This window comes from Neolamprologus brichardi, chromosome 4 (genome assembly GCF_056152115.1).
Source record: "Neolamprologus brichardi isolate AB-2024 chromosome 4, ASM5615211v1, whole genome shotgun sequence".
NCBI lineage: Eukaryota > Metazoa > Chordata > Actinopteri > Cichliformes > Cichlidae > Neolamprologus > Neolamprologus brichardi.
In genome coordinates, this window is record NC_142107.1 from 22,134,339 (window position 1) to 22,160,147 (window position 25,809).

General features: G+C 40.3%; 2 protein-coding genes across 3 annotated transcripts in view; both read right to left on the minus strand.

Moving 5' to 3' along the window:
• Positions 1-449: 449 nt before the first annotated feature.
• Positions 450-20,046, minus strand: sack1fa (scaffolding CK1 anchoring protein Fa). Its single transcript, XM_087840373.1, has 5 exons — positions 19,494-20,046; positions 9,134-9,301; positions 7,307-7,428; positions 1,819-2,609; positions 450-1,146 (listed from the first exon to the last, which is right to left on the minus strand). The coding sequence occupies exons 1-5, from the start codon at positions 19,965-19,967 to the stop codon at positions 1,097-1,099; spliced, it is 1,605 nt and encodes a 534-aa protein (XP_087696499.1). The 5' UTR covers positions 19,968-20,046; the 3' UTR covers positions 450-1,096.
• A 4,423-nt stretch (positions 20,047-24,469) lies between these two features.
• grap2a (GRB2 related adaptor protein 2a) overlaps positions 24,470-25,809 on the minus strand; it is a 28,407-nt gene continuing 27,067 nt past the window's right edge. For both annotated transcript variants that reach the window (XM_087840082.1, XM_087840081.1), the window contains exon 8: positions 24,470-25,030. In XM_087840082.1, coding sequence (XP_087696208.1) covers positions 24,851-25,030 — 180 coding nt within the window. In that variant the 3' untranslated portion in view covers positions 24,470-24,850. The remainder of the gene's footprint in view (positions 25,031-25,809) is intronic.

Genomic DNA, 25,809 nt, shown 5'->3' on the forward strand with positions numbered 1-25,809 from the left:
CTATTTTATGTTAAGTTGGGCAATTAAATGCAAAGAAGGCCTGACTTTTTATGTTGAACCTGCTTCGTAGTCTAAGCCTCAGTTATTGGCTGAGAGTTATTGACTTTTTTTTTCTTTTTTTGTTTAAATAAGCACCAAACTGAAAATCTATAGGAACTTGCTTCAGGTCAGAAAGAGGCACCCCTCCCCATCTGTACCCCTCACCACTCAGCTATAGTTCACCAGGAGACATCGTGTTCCTTCTAACTTTGTAAGCAGCATAAGACCTGACCCCCACCTCCTGCTGTGCAGTCAGGCAAAGCTTTGAATATTCGCTGTTGATCTTCATCAAATCTCAGGGCTCAAAAAGCGATCTCCCCTGGTTTACATTTCTGAAAATAACAGGCTATCTGTCTGCATGCTGCTCTTTAAGTGACACCAAATCACACAAACACTTTTTTTCCCTTTTTTTTTTATTCCATTTCTGCAACAGTTCAGATCATTTGTGTCTCAAGTGGTTCTCAAGCATTCACATTTTATTCTCCGGCCTGTTTCACCTGCGTATCAAAACAGAATCCCAAAGTGCAGACGCACAAGTCCTCATACATTATTCACAGTCTGTACAACACACTCCCATAAACACTGTTGCCAAGGGTCCTCAGTAAGGTTACACTCAGGTACAACACCACATCTGATCACTTTTCCTGTCCCCATGGAGACCAGAATACCTAAGAGGTGTTATGTAATCCATCCATGTCACCTGGATCAGTCATCGGCTGCTCTCTCAGTCTTTAGGTTCACGAGTGTAAAACATGAAAACATTTTAGTTGTAAAATAACTTAATACCAAAAAAGTGTAGAAAATACATTTAATAGTGGCATTAAAATCTCCCATGAGCACTTTGGCCGAAAACGTCTCGAGGGAGTTCAGCTGCAGCGTGTCTCTCGTGTTGACCTTCAGCTCAGCCTGAAGCAGCATACGTGTCCAGAGGGACAAACTGCACTCATTTTTCGGGAAGAAACGTCAGCTGGTTGCAGTAAGGCGATACACAGACTCACCCGCTGCAGCAGGTTTAACAACCAGACCCTCAAGTGTCCGAATATCCTCGTGTTTTTTCTCATGATTGGATGCAGTTCTTCTTCTGATGCCGGCGGCGACTTTTGAACCCTGTTGGTAAATAAAAGGAAAGAAATCCTTCAATTTAATTCACAATCACAAACTGCAGTCACACAATAACTGATTCTTGACCATGACGAAACGAAAAACACTAATATTATCGACAGACATCACAGGGCTCCTGCAGGTCCCTGAAAGCTTAAAAATGGTAAGGATTCAGAAAGGTTCAAATGTTCTCTTCTTCTGACACTGCAATTTTGAATCTCCTAGTAAGATAAAGTGCTTTGCAAACAACAACAAGACATTTTCCAAAATGTTTCAAACAAACAAAAAAAAGTCAGGTTTTAAATTAAAAGGGTAAAAACTTTTACGATGTTCTAGTTTCATGTACATCTAGATCTAGATTCAAAATCTAAATATTTAACAACACCGGAAATTTAAGCTGAAACTAAAGAGCATCGTTTCAGCTACTTGGCGTTTAACGTGGACCAGAAATGAGTTGATTTGATGATAGAGGCTTTATCGCCAAATATTTTCAAGAACTGGAGAAATTTCTTTTAATGTGAGTGTATCAGACAGAAAATCCTGGACTTTCAAAGAGTTTACATGTTAGTTTGTAACTCTACTTTTTAACCATTTTATAGACAAAGCACTCAGGAAATATTTGCCTTGTTGCTCACTCGAACCACTGAATTATAAAATAAAAGATCTGTGATGACGCACCGTCTTCGTCTCCCGTGCTGATGGTCTGCATAGACACGCTCCTCTGAATGAACTTCGACGGCTTCTTGATTTTGGTTTTTATTGGTCCTGGTTTCTCAATGAACTGAAACGAGTCGTCGGATTCATTTCCTGCAACCCTGTTGGCCACTGAGACTTTACAGTCCGCTGTGATAGTGGGGGAGGGGCTCTGAGGAGTGACCATGCCTTCCTCGATAGTGTCTGTACTGTGATTGGCTCCTCTGCCTTTCAAGAAATGCCTGAAGGAGCTGCGCTTTTTGGGTCCGTCTGCCTGGTTCTTCTTCTGACCTCCTTTTCCATCCTCCTCTGTAGGTGAACCCGGACTCTGTGGGGAGGCTCGGTCCAACTTTTCCTTGTTTGCATTGAGAAAGCCGTTCTGCAGACCGTTCCTCTGGTTCAACCCACCTACCAGCGAGTCCCTCTGAGTCGACAAGTCCTGTAGCGAACCCGTCAGACCCAAACTGTTCCCGAAAACCAGCAAGTACTTGGGATTGTGGTACTTATGCGCAGGAACTTTCAGGTCAATCTGCCTGGAGTCCCCAACCGATACCTGAAAGCGAGATGTAGTGACGGGCAGAGGCCGGATGTGCTGCATCTTTGGCTTCATGACTGGTGTAGGAAGAGGCGGTTTAGTGATGTTGAACTCTCTGTAGAGGTCCACCTGCTCAGACGCTGCGTACAGCTCCCGGAAGTCGTTGTCAAAGAAGTCCACAGTGTGTCCCGACATCACCGTGATCATGTTCCTGTCCAGCCGGGACGAACTCCAAGTGAAGCTGCAGGAAAAAAACAGGAGCGTAAACCAAAGCGGTGATTTAAAGTGGACAGGAAATATGAGATAAAACACCGGGAGACACAACTGCTTGTATTTTATTATTTAAGGCCATTTAAAGAATATATACATATACACACACTCTCCTATTTAGCAGGTTTTGGCTGAATCCAACAACCTCAGAGGTCAAACTGGGCTTTTTAGGGCAACAAGAAGTGCTTCCAAGTCTAGTCAGCAGGTTCAGTAACCGTTCATCACAAGCTGCCGAGATTCACTTCAATTCAATTTTGTTTAAATAGCGCCAAATCACAACAACAGTTGCCTCACAGTGCTTCAGTATGACCTTGATAAGATATGTCCTTGGTTCTTTTGTAACAGCTACATCACCATTTTCGGGTCTTTCAGATGTAAAAATGTAAACTGTGTAAATTCTGGTTAAGACTGGAAGAAATTTGATGAAATCCAATATGGCCGTTATGTCAGGGGTGTTTCCATGTGTCGGCCGTAAGTTTTCATGCTTCTTTTCACTGATTACTTTAAGGCTAACATCAGCATCACCAAATGGGACCACAGAACAAATTTCATGCAAATTAAGTAGATACAGCACTAGATACACTTTAGATCTTACCGTTGGTGCCATATTTTGTGAGACTATTAAATTGGTGGATTGTTGCAGCATAAAGTCAGGTTATAAGACGATCGATGGGAACTCGTTGAGGCAAACCTTGCACATGGTTCCTCCATGAACACAGCACCAACTTTGACCCTTTGGTGGCGCTACATTGTTTGAGATGCATGCATTAAATTTGGTGAAAATTAATCAGGGAACCGTCTCCAATCAGTGCATCTAATTTCACAACTTCACTACAGTTATGGCTGCTTAGACCTGAGTAAGAAAGTCAAAGATGTATAAAAATGTAGACTCGATACAGTTGAATCACTTTTGAGCCCTCGGTGTTGACCACAAAGCTGCAGCCTGTAACTTTTCTATTTAAACTTGCATTCATAACGAGGCATCACGCATGAGTCAGGACATGACTGTGCTCATTTCACCTGCCACAAATCGGTCCCTCCAGTTGTGACTTTAGTCAGTGAAGGAAGATTCACCTCATCACTGATGTGGTCAGGTGACGTGGATTCAGACTCATTTTGTGTGTTTGCAGCTTTCAGAACATCGATTTAACAACGAGTATACAGCTGTGTGGATCCTGTCAAACTCGGAGCTCAGAGGTGAAATCGAGCTCTTTTGCAATTCTGAACTTTGCACTAATGGTTGCAGCTGTTTTATCAGCATGTATGTAGTTATGGCAACAACATCTAAAACTGAACAAATTACATTATTTTGCCTTTATGTAGACTAAACTGTATCTAAGAAGTCTTTCTGGGATGTGCAACAACATTAGATTTTTATGTTTCAGTTAATTTAAAGCACATCAGTGCACTGCATGTGTCTGGCTCTTATTGTGATCTCCATTTCCCAGTGCATCACTAACATTCAATTTAATGTCCTGGATTTAGATTTTTAAAAAGATAAATGTTAGCTTTTGTCATAGCCCAATCTGCACCAGAAACCTGATTTATTCAACACGTGCAAAATGTGTGTACTTCCTGTCATTGCTGCAGGTTAAAAGGAATCTTTTTCTTTGGAGATTTGCATTAAAATTACTGTTTATATTGATACCTGACATTTATATTCAATGTTCATACTGATATCACTGCTATACGGAAACTAGGCTCGATGTTTTTTATGCCGTTAGCTGCATCAAGTATTTAGACGTGCACTGGTTGTTATATGATCTCCCCCCTTCTGTTTTACATATGTTCACGTCTGCAGAATTCCTTTTATCCCCAGCAGCAATAAAATTTATCTATTTATTTGTTTGTTTCAAATCTTTAATCATTCATTTACTTGGTTTACTCTTTACTCTTTGATCCCAGAATGTGCTGTAAAATGCTTCAGCTTACTACAGCAGTCATACACTGTATATGCCAAGGGCTTTTAATGTGAAGGATAAGGAGAGAAAGCCCTTTTTTGTGTGCATCTGGCAGCGGTACCATTTGCAATACTGGAAAAAAGGTTGCAGAATAGAAAGGAACAGAATAAAACAAAGCAATGTATTAATACAATTAAAAATGAGTGAGGAAGATAAGAGAGGTACATTGAGTACAGACAGAGGCTAAATGCCTTTAATTTGTGGATACTGCAACCAAAAAATAAAACAAGTGATTTAATCAACTGTAGAAATCTTTAAGAGCTGGATAATTAATTCACCTGCATCACTGCCTGGTGTAAGATTTCATTTAAATGTCACACTTTCACCTAGTGTAAGTTTTTTTATTGTTTTAATGGTTTCCCTGAAACTACTTAATCATTTTAAAGCACTCAGGAGAAAGCGGTACGATTCCCTTACAATAATCTCCCAGGTCATAAACGTCCGGCTCGGTCACCAACGACATTTACCAAAAAGCGGACCTACAACAATACATTTATCTTTTCCCACACGGAACCAACAGCAGATAAGAAGAGAGTGTGTTTAAAAAGCACTTCAGTCATTTCACAAGATTAATAAGCTTCAGAGTGTGTAAGGAGTTATTTGGAGGGTTAATGGAGTTCCTTTTGTGCTGTCTCACACCTAACAGTCACAAGCTGCTCTCATTATGTTGGGTTTATACAAAAGATACAAATAGTCAATCAAATGAAGCACAAATAATAATGGTTATTCAATAACCATGTCATGATCAATTAATCTGCTTTGGAGTGAAACTGTGTCAGAAGGACACTGTATTATGTGTAAAAGTGAAACTTTCCAAATGACTCTCAAATGTGACTCTGAACACGTCACCGTAACACGGAGTCGAATATAGGAGGTCAAGCGGTTCAAAGTCTTGACCAAAAACAAGATACAACTGGACTCGGCACACTAAGCTAGACTTTTATTTTGAAGGATTTTCCATTTCCCAACGAGATTACATGATTTATCTGTTAGTGTGAATGTTTGAATTCATCCCATTCCTTACAGCATGTAGGCACGTTGCAGAAAAGAGACATCAGAAAACAAACACCTTGCTGTATATAGTATAATTTAATTTTTCTACAACCACAGTTTCTAAAAAGTTGGGATGCTGTGTAAATTGTAAATAACAACATCCTATATTTTATTCAAAATAAAACAAAGTATCAAATATTTAAACCATTTAAAGAAAAATCTTGGCTCATTTTGAATTTGATGGCAGCAACATGTCTCAAAAAAGTTGGGACAGGGCCGCGTTTCCCACTGTGTAGAGAAATCTCTGCTTTTAACAACACTCTGTAAACAACTGAGGAGAGCAGCTGCTGGACTTGTAGAAGAGAAATGTTCTCCCATTCTGGTCTGATATAGGACTCTAGCTGTTCAACAGTCCTCTGTCTTCTTTGTCGTATTTTTACTTTCATGGTGCTCCTGGACTGCTGGCTGGTCAGTTCACATACTGCATCTATTCTGTGCTATTCTAATAGAAACTCTCTGCAGTTTAGCTGAAAAAGCATTGTCTGGATGGGAGCATATGTTGATCTGTAGACTATATGCACCTTTCAGTAGCAAATGTAGGTGTGCCGGTAGATTTTCCAGATGTTTAAGCTGCCAGTTCAATTGGCACAAAGGCGTGAGATATGAAGATAAAGACAGAGAGGACAACAACATTTCTGGATTGTGTTCAAACAGGACGTCTTTGCATGATGGAGCTTTAACCTCCATTTGTGGATGTCACAGTTAATTGTGTTCACAGACAGTGATTTCTCAAAGTGCTCCTGCTTTTAATGCAGTGCTGATTTTCAGCCTTATCACTTGCACACAGAGATTTCTCCATATTCTCTGAATCTTTGGAAGATTGTGTACTCTAGGTGATGAGACATGGGTTTTCTCAATTTTACACAATTTGCAGATGCAGTTTAATGAAAATTTGTGAAAATTAGTGAACCTTTGCAGGGCGATCGTGGCTCAAGAGTTGGGAGTTCGCCTTGTAATCGGAAGGTTGCCGGTTCGAGCCCCGGCTTGGACAGTCTCGGCCGTTGTGTCCTTGGGCAAGACACTTCACCCGTTGCCTACTGGTGGTGGTCAGAGGGCCTGGTGGCGCCAGTGTCCGGCAGCCTCGCCTCTGTCAGTGCGCCCCAGGGCAGCTGTGGCTTCAACGTAGCTTGCCATTGCCAGTGTGAGAATGTGTGTGTGAATGGGTGGATGACTGGTTGTGTAAAGCACTTTGGGGTCCTTAGGGACTAGTAAAAGCGCTATATAAATACAGGCCATTTACCATTTACCATTTTTACCTCAAACATCTTCTCTAAGATGTTTTTAGACCCAATCATGTTATTGACCTGCTCCCAATTAACACAAATACTTGCAAAACATTCCTCCAGCTATTTTCTAAGTACCACTTGTCCAGCCTTTTGTTGCTCCATGACTTTTTGAGACATTTTGCTGCCACTAAATTCAAAATAAGTGCATATTTCTCATGAAATTTCTCAGTTTTCTGTGTTGTGTTATGAATAAAATGTGTTTATGGGACTTGCAACTTATTGTATTCTGTTTTTATTTACATTTTTCTTCTTCTGGGTGCTATAAAATCTTACATTAAATAATAAATTGAAACAGGTTGCTTTATCAACCTTTTCTGCTTCCTTTGAATGCACCTGACCACAAAAAGAAACACTGGTTTGATATTTACCTGTAAGACCCGAACATGACCTTCTCTCCATCCACCAGCATGTATTTGGAGCACAGGGAGCCTGGCAGTTTTCCAAAGGACAGGGCCAGCCCTGCACCTTTTAGCATCCGCACACGTAGATTCTGTAAAAGAAACACCTGTTGGATTACACACTGGCTTACCTGTGTCAAAAATGTCACACACGTAAAGTAAACGGACCCCAGCTATCGGGCATCCGTGGCTTTTTCAAGGATGACTGGCTGATTTACAGAGATGCCAAGTCAAATTTCTGCAGGCACACCCAGAAACATAAAGTCAGCTTTCATAATAAGTAAAGGCTAAAACCCAAACACTTCAGCCACCTCTGTTTACTTAGAGGGAAGCAGGAAAAGAAAAGGACGTAAATGCTGAGTAGACAAACTGGGAGGAGGCTCTCCTGTGTTGTCAACCCTGGCGTGAGGTGAGAGTGTCAAGTTACTATCCTTGGATCTGTTCTCAGGATCTATGAATGTCCCCTTGTCACTAGTAACAGAAACAGAGCCCGGCACTCTGAAAGGGTCTTTCACAGCCTTATAAACTGATACCACAATGGCCAGCCATTTCACCACTCCGGTTAAACAAGACTGGAGCTGAAAAACTCTGCATACAACAGATAAGACTGGGTATTATGACATGGTGAAGATAGGATGACAGATGACTCACTATTTGCGCTTAATCTAAATCAGCACCTAATGTCACTTCTCAGGTTCTGCACCACAAGAAGCAGCAATTACATGTTAGCTCGTGCTAGCGTCTGCTCAGCAGTCGATTTTCCAATAATTCCTCAAAAATTATTAATTTCACCATCCCTGTTTTACACTGGAAGGAAAATACTTTTTTATTTTCACACATATTTTCACACAAGTGCTCCAACAAGTCCATTTCCTCACATTTTATTGATTTCCTGCTGTTTATCAGTTACCTAACCACTACGTCTGCTACTTTTAGCTAACTAGTTAAACTATTCTTGCGAAACCTTTAATGATCTGTTTTAGTTACTTTTTTCTAATTTTTCAGCCTCAATCTTTGACTTTTTTTTTATGACTGAACAATTTAATCAGTTACTTTAATCCCATTTTTAACCTACTTCAACCATTTACTCAAAATTTTAGCTAACCGCTACATCCGCTACTTTTAGCTAACTAGTGTAACAGTTCGTGTAAATCTTTGCAATCTATTTCAGTTACTTATATAAAATGCGTTTTTTCAGCCTTAATCATTGACTATTTTGCTGACTTAACTAATTTGTTAATTTTATCCCTTTTTAAAAACTATTTCAACCATTTACTCAAAATTTTAGCTAACCGTCTACTGTTTATGTTTTATGTTAAGCTGTATCAATTCTTTAAAAGTCCCATTAAAAACTACTTCTACCATTCAATGCTGGATACTTTTCTGAGCAGTAAATTGGCAGGTTTCACAAACTAAATTCCTGTAACCTCCAATGCACTGCTGCAAAAGCAGTTATGAGAAATCAAACCTCAAACTACCCTTAGGGTTAAGTGGGAAAATGTAAGGTTTTTGTGGTTGGTTCTGATCTTTTACGAGCAGTTAATCTAAAACGTATTGCCAAGTTTTCCTGGTTCATGTTTTAACTAGATCAAACCTTTGAGGTAATTAACTTGTCAGCAATTTCCCAGAAAGCCTGACCTATGATTCAGAATAAGTTTTAATCTGGGATAATTCCAGCCGTCATCGGCATTGTTCCAGGACTCAGCAGTGACCTACTGAGCTGTTTTCCCATGTTCATTTCCTCTTTGTTTACTGTGTTAGAGAGCCTCCTCTCTCTGCAACGCTCTGTTTGCTCACCCGCAGATGCATCGCGTTAATCTGCAGCCGAGAGCACATATCCAGAAAGTGGGGCACTCCCCTCGCCTCCAGCACAACGTAAACTGCCACGCCGCACCGTGACGAAGCATCCAGCAGGTCCTGGAGAATCTGCAGGTCCGTGAGGAGGTCCATGACGATGGCCACTGCCTGCGAGAAACAGAGGGGAGAGGAGCCATCTCACGTTACTCGTGCATATCCATTAACACTTGTGCTCTTTTTCAGTTATTTGAGCAGTCATATTTTTTTTAAATTTGGAAACAACAATTGTTAAACAAAAGAAGACGACTTTAACAGCAAGCATACACAATATACAAGTATGTGAATATTATTCAAATATAATAAATAATTCACAAAATATTGAGACTAACTGGATCGAGGCTCTCAAAGTTGCAGTTTTAGTGCCATTTAAAGCAGATAGCATGTGACTGAGGGCATCCCCTAATGTTCGCACCACGTGTGCTCACCGCATGCTGGTTGAAATTTTTATTTCAAAGCTAGTTTAAAGTTGTTTAACAGTTCATAAGGTGGTCCTGACTTTCATTTATACCAGTTCATTTGCTTACTGTTAAACTTAAGTACATTTTGCATGGAGCTACAGGCTACAGAGGCTATAAAGATGGTTGTGAGCAGTCAGTCAGCAAAACTATTTCTCTTCTGCTTTTTCATCCCACACATCTGAAATTAATTTGGTAGCCTTGCTGTGAACTTTAAAGACATTTCAAAAAATTAAACTCATGAAATGAGTCATGTAAAAATGAAGTCTATCTATACACACTTACACCCACTCATAACTGACAGATCAATAAAGAGCAGACGTCACGGATATGTCACCGCAGTCGTGTGCATAATAACAGAAAATATATGAAATAAAACCCGAAAGACGTTGGGACTAAGTAAAAAAACAAAAACCCATCTTTTTGTGCCTTTAGAAATGTACGTTTTTAGAGAATCATCAAAGGCATCCTTAGTTATGAATCATCATCGTTTTCTTTTGTTAAACAGACAAACAGACAAAAGAATTTCATACCAGACACACACATAAAGGCAAAGTCAGCAATAATGAATGATTAGAAAGATAAATTAGAGGGATCCTTATAGAAGACACCTTGTTACCAACTTTAACAGACAAAACAAATCAGTCATTTTCATTGTTTCTTCCTTTATGTATCAGTCAATCAGCCGATATATTAGAATGAGTGATATGACACATTTATTTAAGCTCAGCTAAGCCTCTGGATTTAATAGTATCATTGCGGTCACAGCATGAACGAGCTAATTTATATTTGGCTTTAAAACTACACAGAGTCTAGGCTGTAGGCTGTGCAACAGGCCGAAACCATTGCCAGCATTTATACTTGTGCACATTATGCCTGCGATGCTAAAATACCCGTTGGTGGTTGAGTTTCTCCATCCGAGCTGCTCAGTTCCCTTCCAGTCAGTTTGAAAAATAGCAGCACAAGAAGGAGTAACCAGAAATGAGTTGGAGGAAATGACTGCAACGATGCAACGAGTATTTTCCTCTCTAGAAAGATGCACGTCAGGTTACAGCACAAGTGTGTGGTTGCAGCATACCTATGATTTAGATTGAACTCGGAGTTCTGAACCCTGAAGTTACAGAGGAAGCATCCACGGATACACCAAGTCCAAACTTTATGTCCTCATTGATCACTTCATCACACAAATTTAAAGTGTCTTGGGCAACAAACTACATTTATGCTGTGGCATTCAGAGGTTAGGGTCACAATTTGGCTTTAATGACATGAAAGCACTTATCCATCCTGCCTTGTACCAGCATTTAGGCTGCTGACGGTGATGTCATTGACTGTCTTAGTAACCGTTCAGCACTCAGTATTATTGCTGACCGTGTCCATCCCTTTATGACCACAGTGTACCCATCTTCATATGACACAAAGCACCAAATCATCTCAGACTGGTTTCTTGAACATGACAGTGAATTCACTGCCCTCCACAGTCACCAGAGTAGATCAGCTTCGGCACGTGGTGGAAGGATGATCTGATATCCTCGTGTTGGTGTTGTTCCCAGATCATCATGAAAATGTTGTTCCAGGTTCAACATTGCAAGTGACCAATCACATTATTGTGACGTTATTCTTTTGCGCACCAACCCATTCGTGCATTTATGAAATTCCAATGTTGCAAGGACAATATCAATTCTGCTTAGCGTTTATTAAAGGGTTAGGGTTAGGGTCCGTTGATCGGCGGACAAAGGCGGTTTCTCGCAGCTTAAGTACAGTTTTTTGTTTTACGCCGGTTTTTCCCGAAGTCGCAAAAGTATGACATTACAACATTCTGATTGGTCACTTGCAATGTTGATCCTGGAACAACCTTTAGTATGATGATCTGGGAACAACACCAACACGACGATATCAGATCGTGCCATGGTGGAACGGGAGATTCATATCATGGGCGTGCAGCAGACAAATCTGCACCAACTCTATGATGCTCTCGTGCTCTCGCCATGGACCAAAACCTCCGAGGAATGTTTCCAGCACCTTCTTGAATCTAATAAAGTGAATGGCAAGTGCACAGGTAATTCAGTAAGTGTAAGGAAATAAAAGCTGAAACCACTTCTGTTTTTTTCCTGTAAAACACCTCCGACCAGCCTGATGGGGAAAAGTCACAATTCCTGTGTATTTACTTTTAAATCCGGCTGCAAGATGCACCATTTAAACATTAAAACAGCATCTGAATGGTTCCACCACTCCCACTGCCAGTCCGAACAAAGGCACCAGGGCTGAACCTGTCATTAGTCTTGTGATATGAAGTTTAAACACGCAACCTTCCACCACGGCAGCAGTTCACACTTCTGCATAACTTGTTTTTCCAGGCGATTAAAAGTTTTAGCAAAGACAGTTTGGACAAACGCCAGCAACGGCTACGACTCACTGCACCGCTAATCTGAGCAAGAAATCAGCAGCTACATCTCTAACAGATGCATTTATAACACTTTATAACAGTTTAATTATGTACTGGATTTATTAGACCAATAAGATTGCTGTTTGTACTGAGGTGTTTTATAGCCTCTCCTGGTTTTTGTACCCTTAAGAGCAGTTTCAAAAGATCATGTGACTCTTTTTTCCCCATTTCCTTATTACAGTTTGTTTGGGACTCGTCCAGCAAACTGAAACGAGTTCTCCAGGAAGAGTTTGAATAACACAGTAAGCCAGACATGACTCAGTGAAGCTCCCGTCATCAAATTCTCATCCAAACTGCTTACGATGCATTTTATGTTGGAAAAAACATCTATCCAGAAAATGCTTAATCTGAACTATTTCAAGGTTTTCTGGAAATTGAAGCGTTATTTTCACACATGCCCACTTGGTATGGCTAACGGTTATTCCACCTGCCAAGACCGTTTTATTACATTGACCTTCCACGAGCTCTGGCTGATAAACCTGATAACATACACTTATTTTAAAGTAATAAAATAAGTGTATGTAGAAGTTCATTTTCAACAGAGGATGAAACGAGGCCAAGCACAAGAGAAAGAAGGATTATTTTGAAATGTGACTCGTGTAAAGCTACTCTTTTAGACTCCAAGAGTAAAAACATGGAGCTGGAAGTGAGCAGATTAGATCCACTTCAGTTGTAGTGGTTTACAAGTTCACCTAAAAGAGGTTTGGGCTGTTTGTCCACAAACAGCAGGTTTACGATGGTGCTGTTGTGAAATTAGAGTTTTTAAATCAACCACTCCTTTTAGGTGAGTACAGAGATGAGGGCTTTAAAAATGAATTAAAGGCACCTGTCAGCAGCAGAGAAGTATTTACATGACTCACAGTTCGAAATAACTCTTATTTGTCTTATACAAGCCTTTGGTGCAGACCCCGAGTTGCCCCTCTGCCTGACATAAGCTGTTTCTGGTTTAGCCCCTTCTCCATTAAGCAAACTTTCTCTCGATTGGCTGGTGCTCATAAACATAAGGTTTGAACAGCAGGTGGGTGGGACTTCTCTGTAACACAGAACCATCATCAGTAAGAACAACTGAAACAGTGTTTAGAGGCCTTGGCTCTCAGGGTCCACCTGGAGCATAGTACCTGTGTATATTACAAGAAATAAGGAAAAACACAACAGTTCCCCCCATAGAGAAGTGGTTTAACAACCATTAGAACAGTTTCCAGGGTTTTTTTTCCAGGTGTAGCTGCATAACCCTTTAAAACCAATGGGAGCGGGCACGCTCTGTTTTGCGTAACTATTTTTAAATCCTTGTAGCTCTGCAACCACGTGAGCTAGCGCAATAATTTTGCATATGAAACCGGAGGAGTTGTACTTACATCTTATGCCATCAGCTTGCCCTCGGTCACGTTTTCCTTCCACATATAGCTTTGCAAAAACTGCATAAAAAGCGCTTGCAGCAACAAAAACATAAGATTCCAGAAACACGCTTTGCTGATCCGATCAGCTGTTCATAACACTTCCTACATTGGAATATACGTCAGCGCGAACTATCGCATGTCCGCCATTACCTGTCCGAAACCGGAAGTGACGTCATTTTCGCGGAAATGTAGTTTTTTTTACCATCAGGGCCTCATGAGCCTATACTGGTGTTTTTAAAAGTTATCTTTGACTTTATGACTTTCTGTGTCGTTTCTGGGATGCTTAGGACTCATATTGCACTGCTGGAAATAGTTTATTTTGATGCATATGCTGCTTTTTTGCAAATTTGCACAATAATATTTATTTTATTTTTGTTTTTCTTGCGGTATATAAAAATTGGTGTATTTCAAAAATAAAACTATGAAGACACTCAAAATAAATTTCCTGTGGTGGGAAACTATTTTGTGCAACTTTTTTGTATTTACAGTTTTGAGGGATAAGCCTCTTAAATTTCTCTAACTAGAAATATATGTTAAAAAACAAAAACGATTTTCAATTTTTCTGTAGTTTATTGCACTTTCTTGCAATTTATGTAATTACTATGCACTTAATGCAGACATATTATTAAAATCTGGGCTATAATGGTTGCATTGATGTATAGCAACTTGAAATGCTCCCAAAAATGGCTCCACAGCATGTAAAAATATAACATCAGCTCTGGCGGACTCGGTTCTATGGTAGGTCTTAAAGGGATAAGCAGAGACCACCCTCACTAACGTCTGATGCAAACAGTTATTTTGTTCTGTAAGAAGCCTGAAATACAGCAGAAACCACTCAGTTCAGAGCTCCAACAGTTACTCCTAGTAGGCGTCCCGGGCAAATAACAGTCCTTGGACTTTCTATTACTATTATTGTCATTATTATTCTGTTTATTTTTATCCTGCTGATAAACTAATTTCCCCTTGTGGGACAATAAAGAAATTGAATTGAATTGAATTGAGAATTGGGATAAAGTGATGTCCACAGCTGACATATTTATATTTAAGTGAGATCTTTTCAAATGCCCACAGTTAAAAACACACCTCACAGTCACTCTGATCCGATTTAGCATCAGTTTTTCAGCCAAGTTCATGTTTTATCATGTACAGACATCTAAAAAAATAATTTACACACAGTTTATTTAGTAGCTGAAGTGACACTTTAGACATGAGAAAATATGAATGTTATATTTTTATTGTTACTTTTAACGACCTGGAAACACCTGGAGAGCTCTGGGTGTGTGTTGGCGAGTGCTGCTGCCAGTCTTTGTTCATGGCTGGGCTTCAGCTTGTTTTCTCTGGTGTCTGTCATCACGTGTGATATAATGAAAACCTTCCACTGTGGCAAATTGGAACAAACACTTGAGCCCTGTGACGTGAACGGACAACACCTTGTGTAAATGACTTCTCCTGATGGGATTCTGGTGAAGTGCACCTTCTTCTTGTGCATGAAAATAAGCATGACATCACCAAGAACTCATTGGTTTTTTTCCCTTTCAGGCGACATTTTCTGCTTTTTCTCTTGAATGCAGTTCGACCGGTAACCGTCACCTCGGCTCTTTCATATGTACATCTCAGCTCTTCTCTTGGATTGTGATAATGATCTCCTGTAGAGTAATGTTATGCATCCAGGATTAACGTGTGTGTGCGTGCACCACTTAAACTGCACAAGGACTCTTTCAAGTATCTGTCAGGCGTTTAGGAGGGGATGATTTATTTTACCTGAAGGGGAGCAATCTGTGCCTGATTCATTAAGCTGACACGGCGCTGAGCAGACTGCTGTAGATGGATAATAAAGTGGATTATTAACTATTCAAATATGATGAGTTCTGCACATCTTCATTCGTCTTCCCACCCAGCAAATACAGCCTCTGGTGCTGCCTGTCAAAACCAATCGCAAGTGAGCGATTCTCCTCATTAGCTACGATTTTCACACCTGGGATTTGAGCCAATCAGACAAAGTCGTGCGAAACTTCAAGTGGGCGAGGAGAAAAGTTGGAAAAAAAAAAAAAGAGTAGCTTGTTAAATGCCAACCTTAACCTGGTCTGCAGGATCTTGGGGGAGGTTTTAATCGCTCTGCTGGGTGCGTGTCGTGATGTGAAGCTGCCACTCAGCCGCTCAGCTTTTCCCTTCTGCGATGCTCACGACTCAGCTTGTTAAAACTTGCACAGGACTCTCCCATTCAATTAGCTTTTATCGTTTTATTTACCCACGCTGGCTTCATTAACCCTCACCTGCTTCAACCTTACTAGAAAATTCTCTGAACAAGCGTTACAACAACGCTACTGCAGCGCTACAACTTGCAGATGCTCCTCAAACACGCCGTGTGCAGTTTGCTGGTCATTACGTTTTGAGAAAGAGGACGTGAGGATACACTCGCTCAGTGAGTGTGCTGGTTAAAATCAAACAGATCTGAGAAAAGTTTCCGTCTGATTCCATAACTTCAGTAACTTAATGAAGCCATTAAAAAAATGTGGCCTTCAGAATATGGAATTTGTCAGTGTTACAGCCTCTGACAGCTCACAGAAGTAGGTGGAATTTTGCCACTTTTACAGTTCTCATTAGTTTTTCCATTTGAGCATTTTTGAACCTTCATAACTTCAATCAATGAGATTTTCAAGGCTGAAAAAAACATTTAATCTCTGTCAAAACTTCCAACTAAATCAATTTTAGAAACACCTACTGCATCACAATTAGGGCTGCCACGATTAGTCGACTAGTCACGATTACGTCGTCTATCAAAATCGTCGACGACTGATTTAATAGTCGACGCGTCGTTTGAAGCTTTGTAAGATCACAAAAGACGCAGGAATAAGTAGTAGGATTTAAGAGTGTAATAACGGACTGAAACAGAAGATGGCAGCACTGCATGTACAAGGATGCCAGCTGCCGTTAAACCCCGAAGAAGAAGAAGTAGCTGTGTCCCAGAATTCATAGCGCAGCCCAGCTCAGTTTCCAACAATGGCGGCAGCTAGTTAGTTTTAAAATTACTCTTATTATTCTTTCTGGGTCACAAAATAAACGTTTAACATATTTTCAGGCGAGAATGTAGCTGTGTAAACCTCAAATATCTGCTCAGTTTATCAAGACACCACATATTTTCAAAAGCGCTCCGACGTTTTCAGAGATGTCTGTTACCCACTAGCTCGATAGCTAGCCGGGGGCTAGGCTCACTAGAGCCGTGAGAACACCGGACTCCCGGCTAATCGTTTTCAAACCCACCACCGTCTTTCGCTACTCAGGTTAAACATGATATATAAGTCACTTAGATAACTTAAAAATTTATTTGTTCCTGAGTAAATCGGTTAGGGTGAGATTAAAGTTATAGTTTTGACACAGCTGAACAAACGTCAAGCAGACAACTGATTATCAGAAGTATGAGATGCTCGAGAATATTCTCCGGTGTCCTGTTATATTTTAGATAGCAAGGAGTTTATGAAACTTCACCGAAACAATCTGCAAATTTCAATAACAATTTAATAAACTATCATCTTGTCTTTATTTTTAGTTAGCACATACCTTAAACACTTAAAGCTGTAAGCTAATGATAGTTATATAAGAGCAGATGCTGCTGGTGCAATAAGCTGTATGTTTTACGTCCAATGGATGATGATCTGACTAGTCGACTATCAAAATAATCGTTTGTGGCAGCCCTAATCACAATGCTCCAAAAATATTTATTTTATCTTTAATTATTATTTATTTACCTTTTTTATGTTTCCCATAATCAGCTTTTAGCATTAGTATCATAGGATGATTGACATTTTTAACAGAAAACTTTAATAAATCAACCCCTGCTACCCTGATTGTTTGATCTGTTTTCTGATAACTCACGAGAGAAAACTCAAAAGAATCTCATCGACATGTGGAATAGGAACCTAAACACCAGATAAAGCCAGGAAAAACCTTGGAGCACCTCAGGAGTGCATTAATGTCAGTAGTTCTCTTCATAAAGACAGCGATGGGTGATCAGGTGATCATGTTTTAGTCATAACCACCCTGTCTGCAGGGACCCAACGAGATAGAAACACAACGACGTCTCTTTCAGGGCAACATTGACAACAGAACAACCTTTAGCCAAAAACTGAGAACCACTCATTAAAATAACCTCAAACACAGCAGTGGACTTACTCGGGCCTCCACAACCTTTTCTTCTTATTAGCCTCTCGGTTCACAACATTTCCAGTTCGATGTTTTTATTACTGGTCACTAATTAAGTAGCACAGGTCAAAATGATCCGTTTTTATCTTATGCTAGACCTCAGTACATCCCTTCAGCTCATCCTCTGTCTGAAATAAACCAATTTAAGTCCTATACTTGAAGGCCACAAAGTACAACTACTTTATGTAAAGGTACAGATGTCCCACGAGAAGTATCAGAGGGAATATATGAAGAAATAAACCCAACTGAGTTTCTGTTTGAAAAGAAAACAGCAGCAGCTTTTCCCACTATGACGTTCCCAAAGAAATCCTGAATGAGTCAATCATTCCCTTTTATGCTGCAAGCTGAAACTCGGAGCACCGGAGTAAAGCGCTGCGCCGTGACGATGGAAATTCCAGGTAAAAAGTCAGATGTGTATCTTTTATTTTCACTTTGACTTACAGCTGAAAAATGACAAAAAGCTCTTTGAGTTACAACAAATGTGAAAAACTTGAAACCCGCCTGCAGCTTCTGCTCTGTGGCGACTCATTAAACTGTGAAGACGGCGCAGTTATCAAGATGTAAACCTGCAAAATGTATGTACATGTACAAAGTGTACATATATATGCCTACGTGACAGTATGGACGACTAAGGTACAGATTGAATTATTGAAGAAATCTTTGAATAATCCTTATTCAAGCAGGCCTGAAACTAAAGATTATTATTGTTAATAGTGAATATTCTCCCGTTTTGCTTTGTTTTTCCATAACTCTTATATATTAAAAGTGAGAAAACTTACTCTCATTATCAAATTAATCATCCAATTACTGCGTGACAGGATGAATCTGGAGGAAGGAAGTGCTACACGACTCATCGGGGTGAAAACAAACTCGGTCCAAAAACTATTCTTGGAACAATTCAGGCAGCGAACCCCTTTTTTATATGGACAGTTTAAATTATTTAAAAGTATTTTTTAACCCTAAAAAGATCGATTATCAAAACTTTTGATATTATTTTGTTTTTAACAGGCCGTCCCTGTTCACAGTTCACTCCACCTGTCCTGTGCGATCAAAATAAATCCTAAAAAGCTGAAGCTTTAACTCAAACTGACATTTACGATGAATTCAGCAAGACAGGAAACATGAGGACTGACTGTAACCGGCGAAGTCTGGGGGGAAAGGGGGGGGTCTTTGTCACTTTCGTGGTCAGGTGAGCGTCTGCAGCTAATCGCCGTTAGTATTACAGTGTCATTCTCCTTCTTTGTTAGAAGTAGGTCAGGGACTTTCTCCTTTAATTGCTCCACCATATAAGAAATGAGTTTCCTTTGTTTGGTTCAGGTGCGGGAGCTGACTCGTTAATCTGAATCTGCAGGTGTTTTATTCCACCTGTTTTATTGTTTGATGCATGCAGTCACATTTTTGTATCAGCACTTTGTAATGTAAGAAGCAAAGTGCTCGGCAGGAAAGCTCAGAGGTTTCTTCTTATTTAAAGTTTCACTTTTTCCTGCCTGTAGAATTTGAATCTCTGTGGGTTTGAAGTTAAATCAGGACAAAACTGAATACTTCTCACTGTTTTCTGGCTTCATAAGCACTACATCACAGACTAAGCGAACACTCACCTGCAGCCCTGACTGTTTTTAGCGCTTCAGGTTAACAAATAAAAGGACTGAAGTTCCTATAAGTCAGGGTGTCCCAAATTTGATGGGTTATTATAGAAAAATGTGAATAATTAAAGCAAAACTTTAAAACACTTGTGCGTAAATTTGAGTTTGGTTTAGATGCTGTAAACAGGGTGGATGTGCAGGGTTTCTCTTCTTTTCTGTTACCTTGTGTGACTCCTGGATGAGCCTCCTCACCACCGCCTTGATGTGCGGTCGCTGCTCTTTGGGGGGGTGGGTGTACACGGACACCCGGGTCACCCCCTTGTAGACGCCGCTGCTGCCGGGCCAACCGATGTCCAGACTCGGGACCTCTGTGTCGGACATCTCGGGCCAGTAGGTGGAGTGGACCCCGGAGTCCGCGCTGGAGGAGCCCTTGGACTTGTCGTGCTCCCCGGACTCGGAGTCGCTGTCCGTGTCGTACTCGTGGAAGGTTTTGCGGATAACTTTGACCTCCCGGGCGCATAGGAAGTCTTTGGTGTTGTCCTCCTGGAGGCGCATCTTGAAGGCTCCGTCCCCGTTCCTCAGCAGCTGCTCCAGGGCCGCACGCTGCTCCTCACTGTAGTAAAACTCCGGCTTGGACTCCGGGACCTTCTCGTTAACGTGCTCATCATCCATGCACACCAGCTGAGACTCCGCCATGGCCCAAAGATTTAAAAAGAACTTCCCCCTCAGTGCGCCACCGCTGCTGATTCCGCTGCTGCTGTTGCTGCTTCCCAAGAACCGCAATACCTGTGCTGACAGGTAGCAAGGGGGCGGAGCCAACAGGCACGTTATTAAAGAACATCCGGCCTGTAAACTTTCAGAGTACAACTTTCAAAAGGCAACAACGGAAGTTTGTCAGTGGTGGATCCTTCAGAGTAGAGGAGCGTTATTGTAGTTAACCAGAGACAAACTTATTTTATGTTATGGGCCATTTACACACTAGTTTATTATCTATTGTAAAGAAGTTTAACTACTCATTTAATCGCTTACTTGACCTAATATGAGAACTAGAAACGCAGTTTCAACAGTGGCTCATTGCCCAGATGGTTCTGTATTTATAAAACATTAAAACAAGTTTTTTTTAATTCACAGAAATATTTTAGCATAATAAAAACAGAGATTTTAGTTGAAAGTGGAAAACAGGAACTTTTATGTCATTTCATTGTTTTATCTATTACTACTTTGGTGTAGTATAAATGGTAATGCAGAAGGAGTCTTTGAAAAGCTGCAAAATTTATGACAATGCAGCTAAAAGTTCAAAATCTATGTACGAAGGTTTCCAGCAGGTCGGATTGGAGTCTTATGTTTTGCATCCCAACTAAAAAATACTTCAAATTAAAACGAAATGCAGAAAAGCATCTTAGGTAACTAAAATAAAAATAAAAACTAGACTTTTGAAAAAAGTTCTCGTTGTCCAGGGCTGTGTGCTCGGGTGTGCACTGGCTCACTCTGGCTCTGCTGCTTGGCGGGGCCTGGCCCCCCTTGCAGGGTGTGGGGGCTCTCGGGTCTCTGTGTCCGGGGCTCAGTCTGCTCTGGCTTAGCCGGCTGCTTGTGGAGCCTGCAGGCTCGTTGTTACTGCTGCCCACCGGGGCTTCTGGGTGACCCTCGTCCGGAGCTCTCCTCCTTTTCCAGGTGGGTGGCGTCGCCCCTGCGATGGTCCTCCTTGGGATTTCGTGCTCTGAGGGGGTCTGTAGATGTCAGGGACCCGGGTCTCCTCCATGTCTGCTTCATGTCCTGGGGGGCAGGGCTGTGGCTCCCCACACCCACTATCAAGCACTTACATGGAGAAACCTTATGAATACAAGCGCACTCACACACAGGTTTGAAAACAAGTACTCACAGACACTCACTGTCTTGGTCAGCTGCTGCCTCGAAACATATCATGCATCATTAATAACATGTGCTGCTCAGTAACATTTAATATTTATTATTTACTGTTACTCGTGGTTGTGTTGGTTGTTGCTATGGTTTCCTTGCTGTGTTGTTTTCGTTTTGTTTGTTTTTTTTTAAGCAGGTGTTGAAGCAGATTTTCATCTATCCCTCTTCTCTATTTTTCTCTCCCTCTCCTTCTGTTCAATCTCTTCCCAACTTCTCTTTCCTTATTCTCTTCGGTCCTGTGCGTTCTGATAAAAATCTAATAAACTATGACTATGAAGTCGACCTTTCTTGGCCTTCAGACAAGGATTCTGATTGCGGCAGTGCCGGACAGGACAGCAAAACCAAGAATAGAAAGTTTATATATTTTTCAGTTTGGTAAAAATTTCTATTACATTTAACATTTTATTACTGTCTTGTTATTGTACTTTCTGTACTGGTTTTCCTAAATATTGCCAATGACATATTCCCTCCATTCAATAACAATCAAAAAGACTAAAACTAAGAGTGAAAATTTTAAAAATAAATAAATAAATAAACCTAAAAATGTTCAAACAATCTAAACTGAACGTAAACAAAAAAATCCAATCTGGAAACCAACAGAAACTAAACTGAACTGAAAGCAAAAAGTCAAAATAGAATAAAAATAAAAAGTAATTAGAAAATACAAAACTATAATAACTCCGAAGCAAAGGTTCCCAAATGGTGTGTTTTGGGATTTTGCACAAAAAGTAAGGAATTAAATCTTAAATTTTCTATATCAGAACAAAAACATTTATTCAAGTCCACTTATCATTATCAGGGTTGCAGAGGAGCTGGAGTCTATCACAGCTGCCACAGGGTGACAGACATGGTAAACCCTGAACACGTCACCAGTCTAACATAAAGAGACACACAATTCACACTTATGGGAAATTCAGAGTTACCACTTAACCTCACTAACTGCATGTCTTTGGACTGTGGGAGGAAGCAGGAGCACCCGACGAGAACTGACGCAAACACGACAAACATGGAAACTTCACAGACGGTGGAGTCAAACTCAGGACCTTCTTGTTGTAAGGTAACAGTGCTAACCACGATGCCACCATGCTGGTACACAAAAGCACCTAAAGAACAAAAAAACTGGAGATATTACTGTAAAAGCTTCCTGTTTCCACACATGTTATCTTAGTCACCTAGAAACCAAACATCGCTTCTCATCCCTGGCCTAAAGTAAGAGAGCACCGGATCTTAACGAGACGTAGAGCCTGTGTGAAAGTTTCTGATACAGAAATGGATGCATGTTACATTAGCGGTGCTCTCTGCAAACTAAAAAGTGTCGTTGGTACCCTGCTCAAAAATCCCTTCATCTGATGCTTCAGATAAAACTGTCACTGATGTCATTCCACAAGACATGGGGGTTGTTTTCTGCAGCTATAAATAGATGCTGTCCTGCTACTCTTCAGTGAGTGAGTACAGATGTTTGGATTTATTGAGTATATTGCTTTTTTCTATTTTATAGTCTATGAGCAAATTTTCATTTTTTTTTATTAACTTATGTTGTCATAAATGTGATATTAGGTTTATTTGTATTGAGTTGGGCTGTTTTCATCTCCACTTCAGTATTCCAGGTGCCATAGCTGTACAACAAGCTACTGACAGGATCACCTTCAACCACCACAACTACCTGCTTGTTATACACACATGAATTTTTGTAAGAAAAGTATATAAATGTCTTTTTATTTAATTCCAGAAGTCTCAAAGTCAGCGGGGAAGGTTTAAATGAGTTCTTTGTTCTTTGCAATCAAAAAAGTAAAACGAGTGCAATTTCTTTGTCTTTAATAGGGATTTTATTTTGAAGGGCAACTCTCCTTACCTGTACTTCTGGAGTTTTGGTTAATGTTAAGCAGGTGGACAATAATTCAAGTACATCTGCCATGATTTCTGTTATTTTCTGTCAGGTTTTGTCTTCCATTGGTTCATGTTCACATTAACCTTGTGAATATGAACTTTTTCATCTCTGGCTGTGAGCACCAAAGCCCCACCCACCTGCTTGCAAACCCACTTGTTTGCGAGAGACAACCAATCAGAAGAAAGTTAACTTAAAGTGAAGCCTTTAAAGCGCTGAATGCAACTTCCTGTGTTTAAAACACATTTAAAGCTTTTGAAATTAATTAAAACAGCCAAAAAAATTTAAAGAAACAACCTCGGTCATGATTTCCATATCGTGTTTGTACTGTGTTGAAGACAAATCGACTAAAGTTAAATATTGTAGGGCTGTCTGCATGTCGAACTGTGTAAATGTGTGAAAAGGGTGCTTGGGCAGAGAAAAAAGTACTGGTGTGAATGTGCGCTCGAACTGTAAACAGTGCATTTGCAAATTTGAACCACAAAGGCTACAGGGGGTGATTGTAGCATCCAGTCAGCCATAAGAGGAAAAGGAAATACTGACGGAGAGGAAGACGGTGCAGAACAGCGATTTAAACCACAGCTGAAGGACTCGGGAAGCGACTTTTATCGCCGCCAGCACAGAGTCTGGGAAATTAACGATAAAAAAAAAATGCAGCAACAGTTTGTTTGCTATGTTAGCTTTTTGTAGATATGTGATTCACAAGGAATATTGTTCGCTCGATTAATGCTTCATGGCTTTTTAACCACATCATTAATAGTCTTTTCTTCTTTTTATCGTTAAAGACTCGGTTATACAGCAGGGCCTAATAAATGTAATTATAGGTTTTACTGCATCTTTAATATTCTGAACCTCAGTTTTGTTCTTTTAACTTTCACATTTTTAGGTTTTTCCTTTTTTTTTTATTCTTAACAACTGCATTTTATTTATTTTGTATTGACGTTACACTTAGGACTTACACGGCCTCGTTTAAATGGATGTGCAAATCATTTTATAATTTTTACTACGACTCTAAAATGATATGTAACGTTTATTAATGTTGGTTAAATGTGATTCATTAAAAACGTTCTAGTAACACACTGCCCACTAGTGGTGAGAGTTTAATTCATAGGGTAAATACAAAAATGTATCTTTAAAGGGGGCGGAGTTAAAATGGGCTGGTAGCTGCACCAAAGCCCAGTAAGAGATAAAATATAAAGATTATTTTGATTTGGGAATCATGCAGAGACCAACTCCAAGAATAAAACATTACATTTTACATAAAATAAATAAAAACTCACCTTTAAAACTATAGAAATACCCAAATAAATATCAGGAATATCACCGGTAAAATGTGATAAAACCCCACAGAAAGCCCTCGTTATGAGTGAGCATCATTTAAACATGAAGGTGGTGATAAAAAACAAGTTTATTTAAAAAGTCGATAACATTTTTTGATAAAAATGTGTCAAAAGTGAGCAGACAGTCCAATCATCAGCAGCCTGGCCAGCAAGCATTCAGACAACATGCTTACGGACACGTCATGATACAAACAACATCCTCAGGCATCATTTGCAGGATTTCCTGTGTGCCAGGTGAACATGTAGGAAGTTCCTGCAGGTGTCTCTGCTCCTTTGTAAATAAAGCTGCACCGCCTCAGTCCTCTGGTAGGAGGCTGACACGCAGCACATACAGAAGCCTGCTGGTTCACGTTCAGAAACCCGTCAAGAGCTGACGCAGCCGCAGATCGAGTCTGAACGCACGCAGGCGTTTTAAAATCATCGCCTGTGGCATTTCCTTACAGCTGCTCTGTGTAGTTTGCGGGAAACAGCCCAATCGATCCTCTCAGCCTGCCTCTCCACCACGACGCATCGGAGTTATCCACCACGTCGATGATGTCGCCGGCGGAAAATTCGAGCTCGTCGTCTTCCTCTGCGGTGAATTTGTAGAGTGCCCTCACCTGCAGCGTGGATGGTCTCTGCAGGTGGAAACCAAACAGCGATCAATACCTGACGGACACAGCTGTAGCTGTGAGAGTCCTTTACTGGACTGCTTTTTGTGACTTATGCATTTTAACATTAGCTAAAAAGTCATATTCTGTAACTTGTCTTTAGCAGCCACACATCCCGTGAAATGAAACTTTAAAGTTTACCCAAAATACACTTTTTAAAAACGTTTTCCACCAGAAAACAGATCAAACATCCAGACTGCCAAATACTTCTGTTTCTATGATATATCCTGATACCGATACTCAAAGTTTGTTATTCAAAAATAAGCAAAGTGTGGCTTCATACTGCGACACTTTGAGTGGGTGTAAATTGATTTGACTGCAGTTTTTAATAGAGCTTAAACGTGTTTGTCACTTCTATGTAAAGGCAGTTCTGAAAAAGAACATTTTCTCAGGACAAAGCAGAGTACATTTACAACGACTGCTAATCAAACGCTCTTGATTTACTGATCATTGGTGAGGCACAACACTTCAAAGAAAGCAGAGATTTTGGCTGCTGGTCTGAAATATGCAGGTGCGTGCACGGACTTCCCCCTGAGGTCAGCAATGCTCAGAGAAACAGCTAAAAGCCCAAGAGGCTACATCTTAGACTTTACATGTATCAGTTAGCATATTAAAGGTCAAAGTTCACAACAGCACAATTAGAAAAAGACTGAACAAGGGTGGATTGTTTGGAAGGGATGCCAGAAGAAAGACTTTTCATGGCACCATGGCTTAAGTTTGCAAAGTTACATTTGAACTAACAACAA

What these genes read in the sequence shown, in the direction of transcription:
- sack1fa (XM_087840373.1), bottom strand. Translation starts at nt 19,967, where the DNA reads ATGGCGGAGTCTCAGCTGGTGTGCATGGATGATGAGCACGTTAACGAG. An exon ending in GTCATGTTCGGGTCTTACAG is followed by an intron (nt 2,610 to 7,306) that starts GTAAATATCAAA and finishes TTTTTCCTGCAG; the next exon opens with CTTCACTTGGAGTTCGTCCC. An exon ending in CAGCACGGGAGACGAAGACG is followed by an intron (nt 1,147 to 1,818) that starts GTGCGTCATCAC and finishes ATTTACCAACAG; the next exon opens with GGTTCAAAAGTCGCCGCCGG.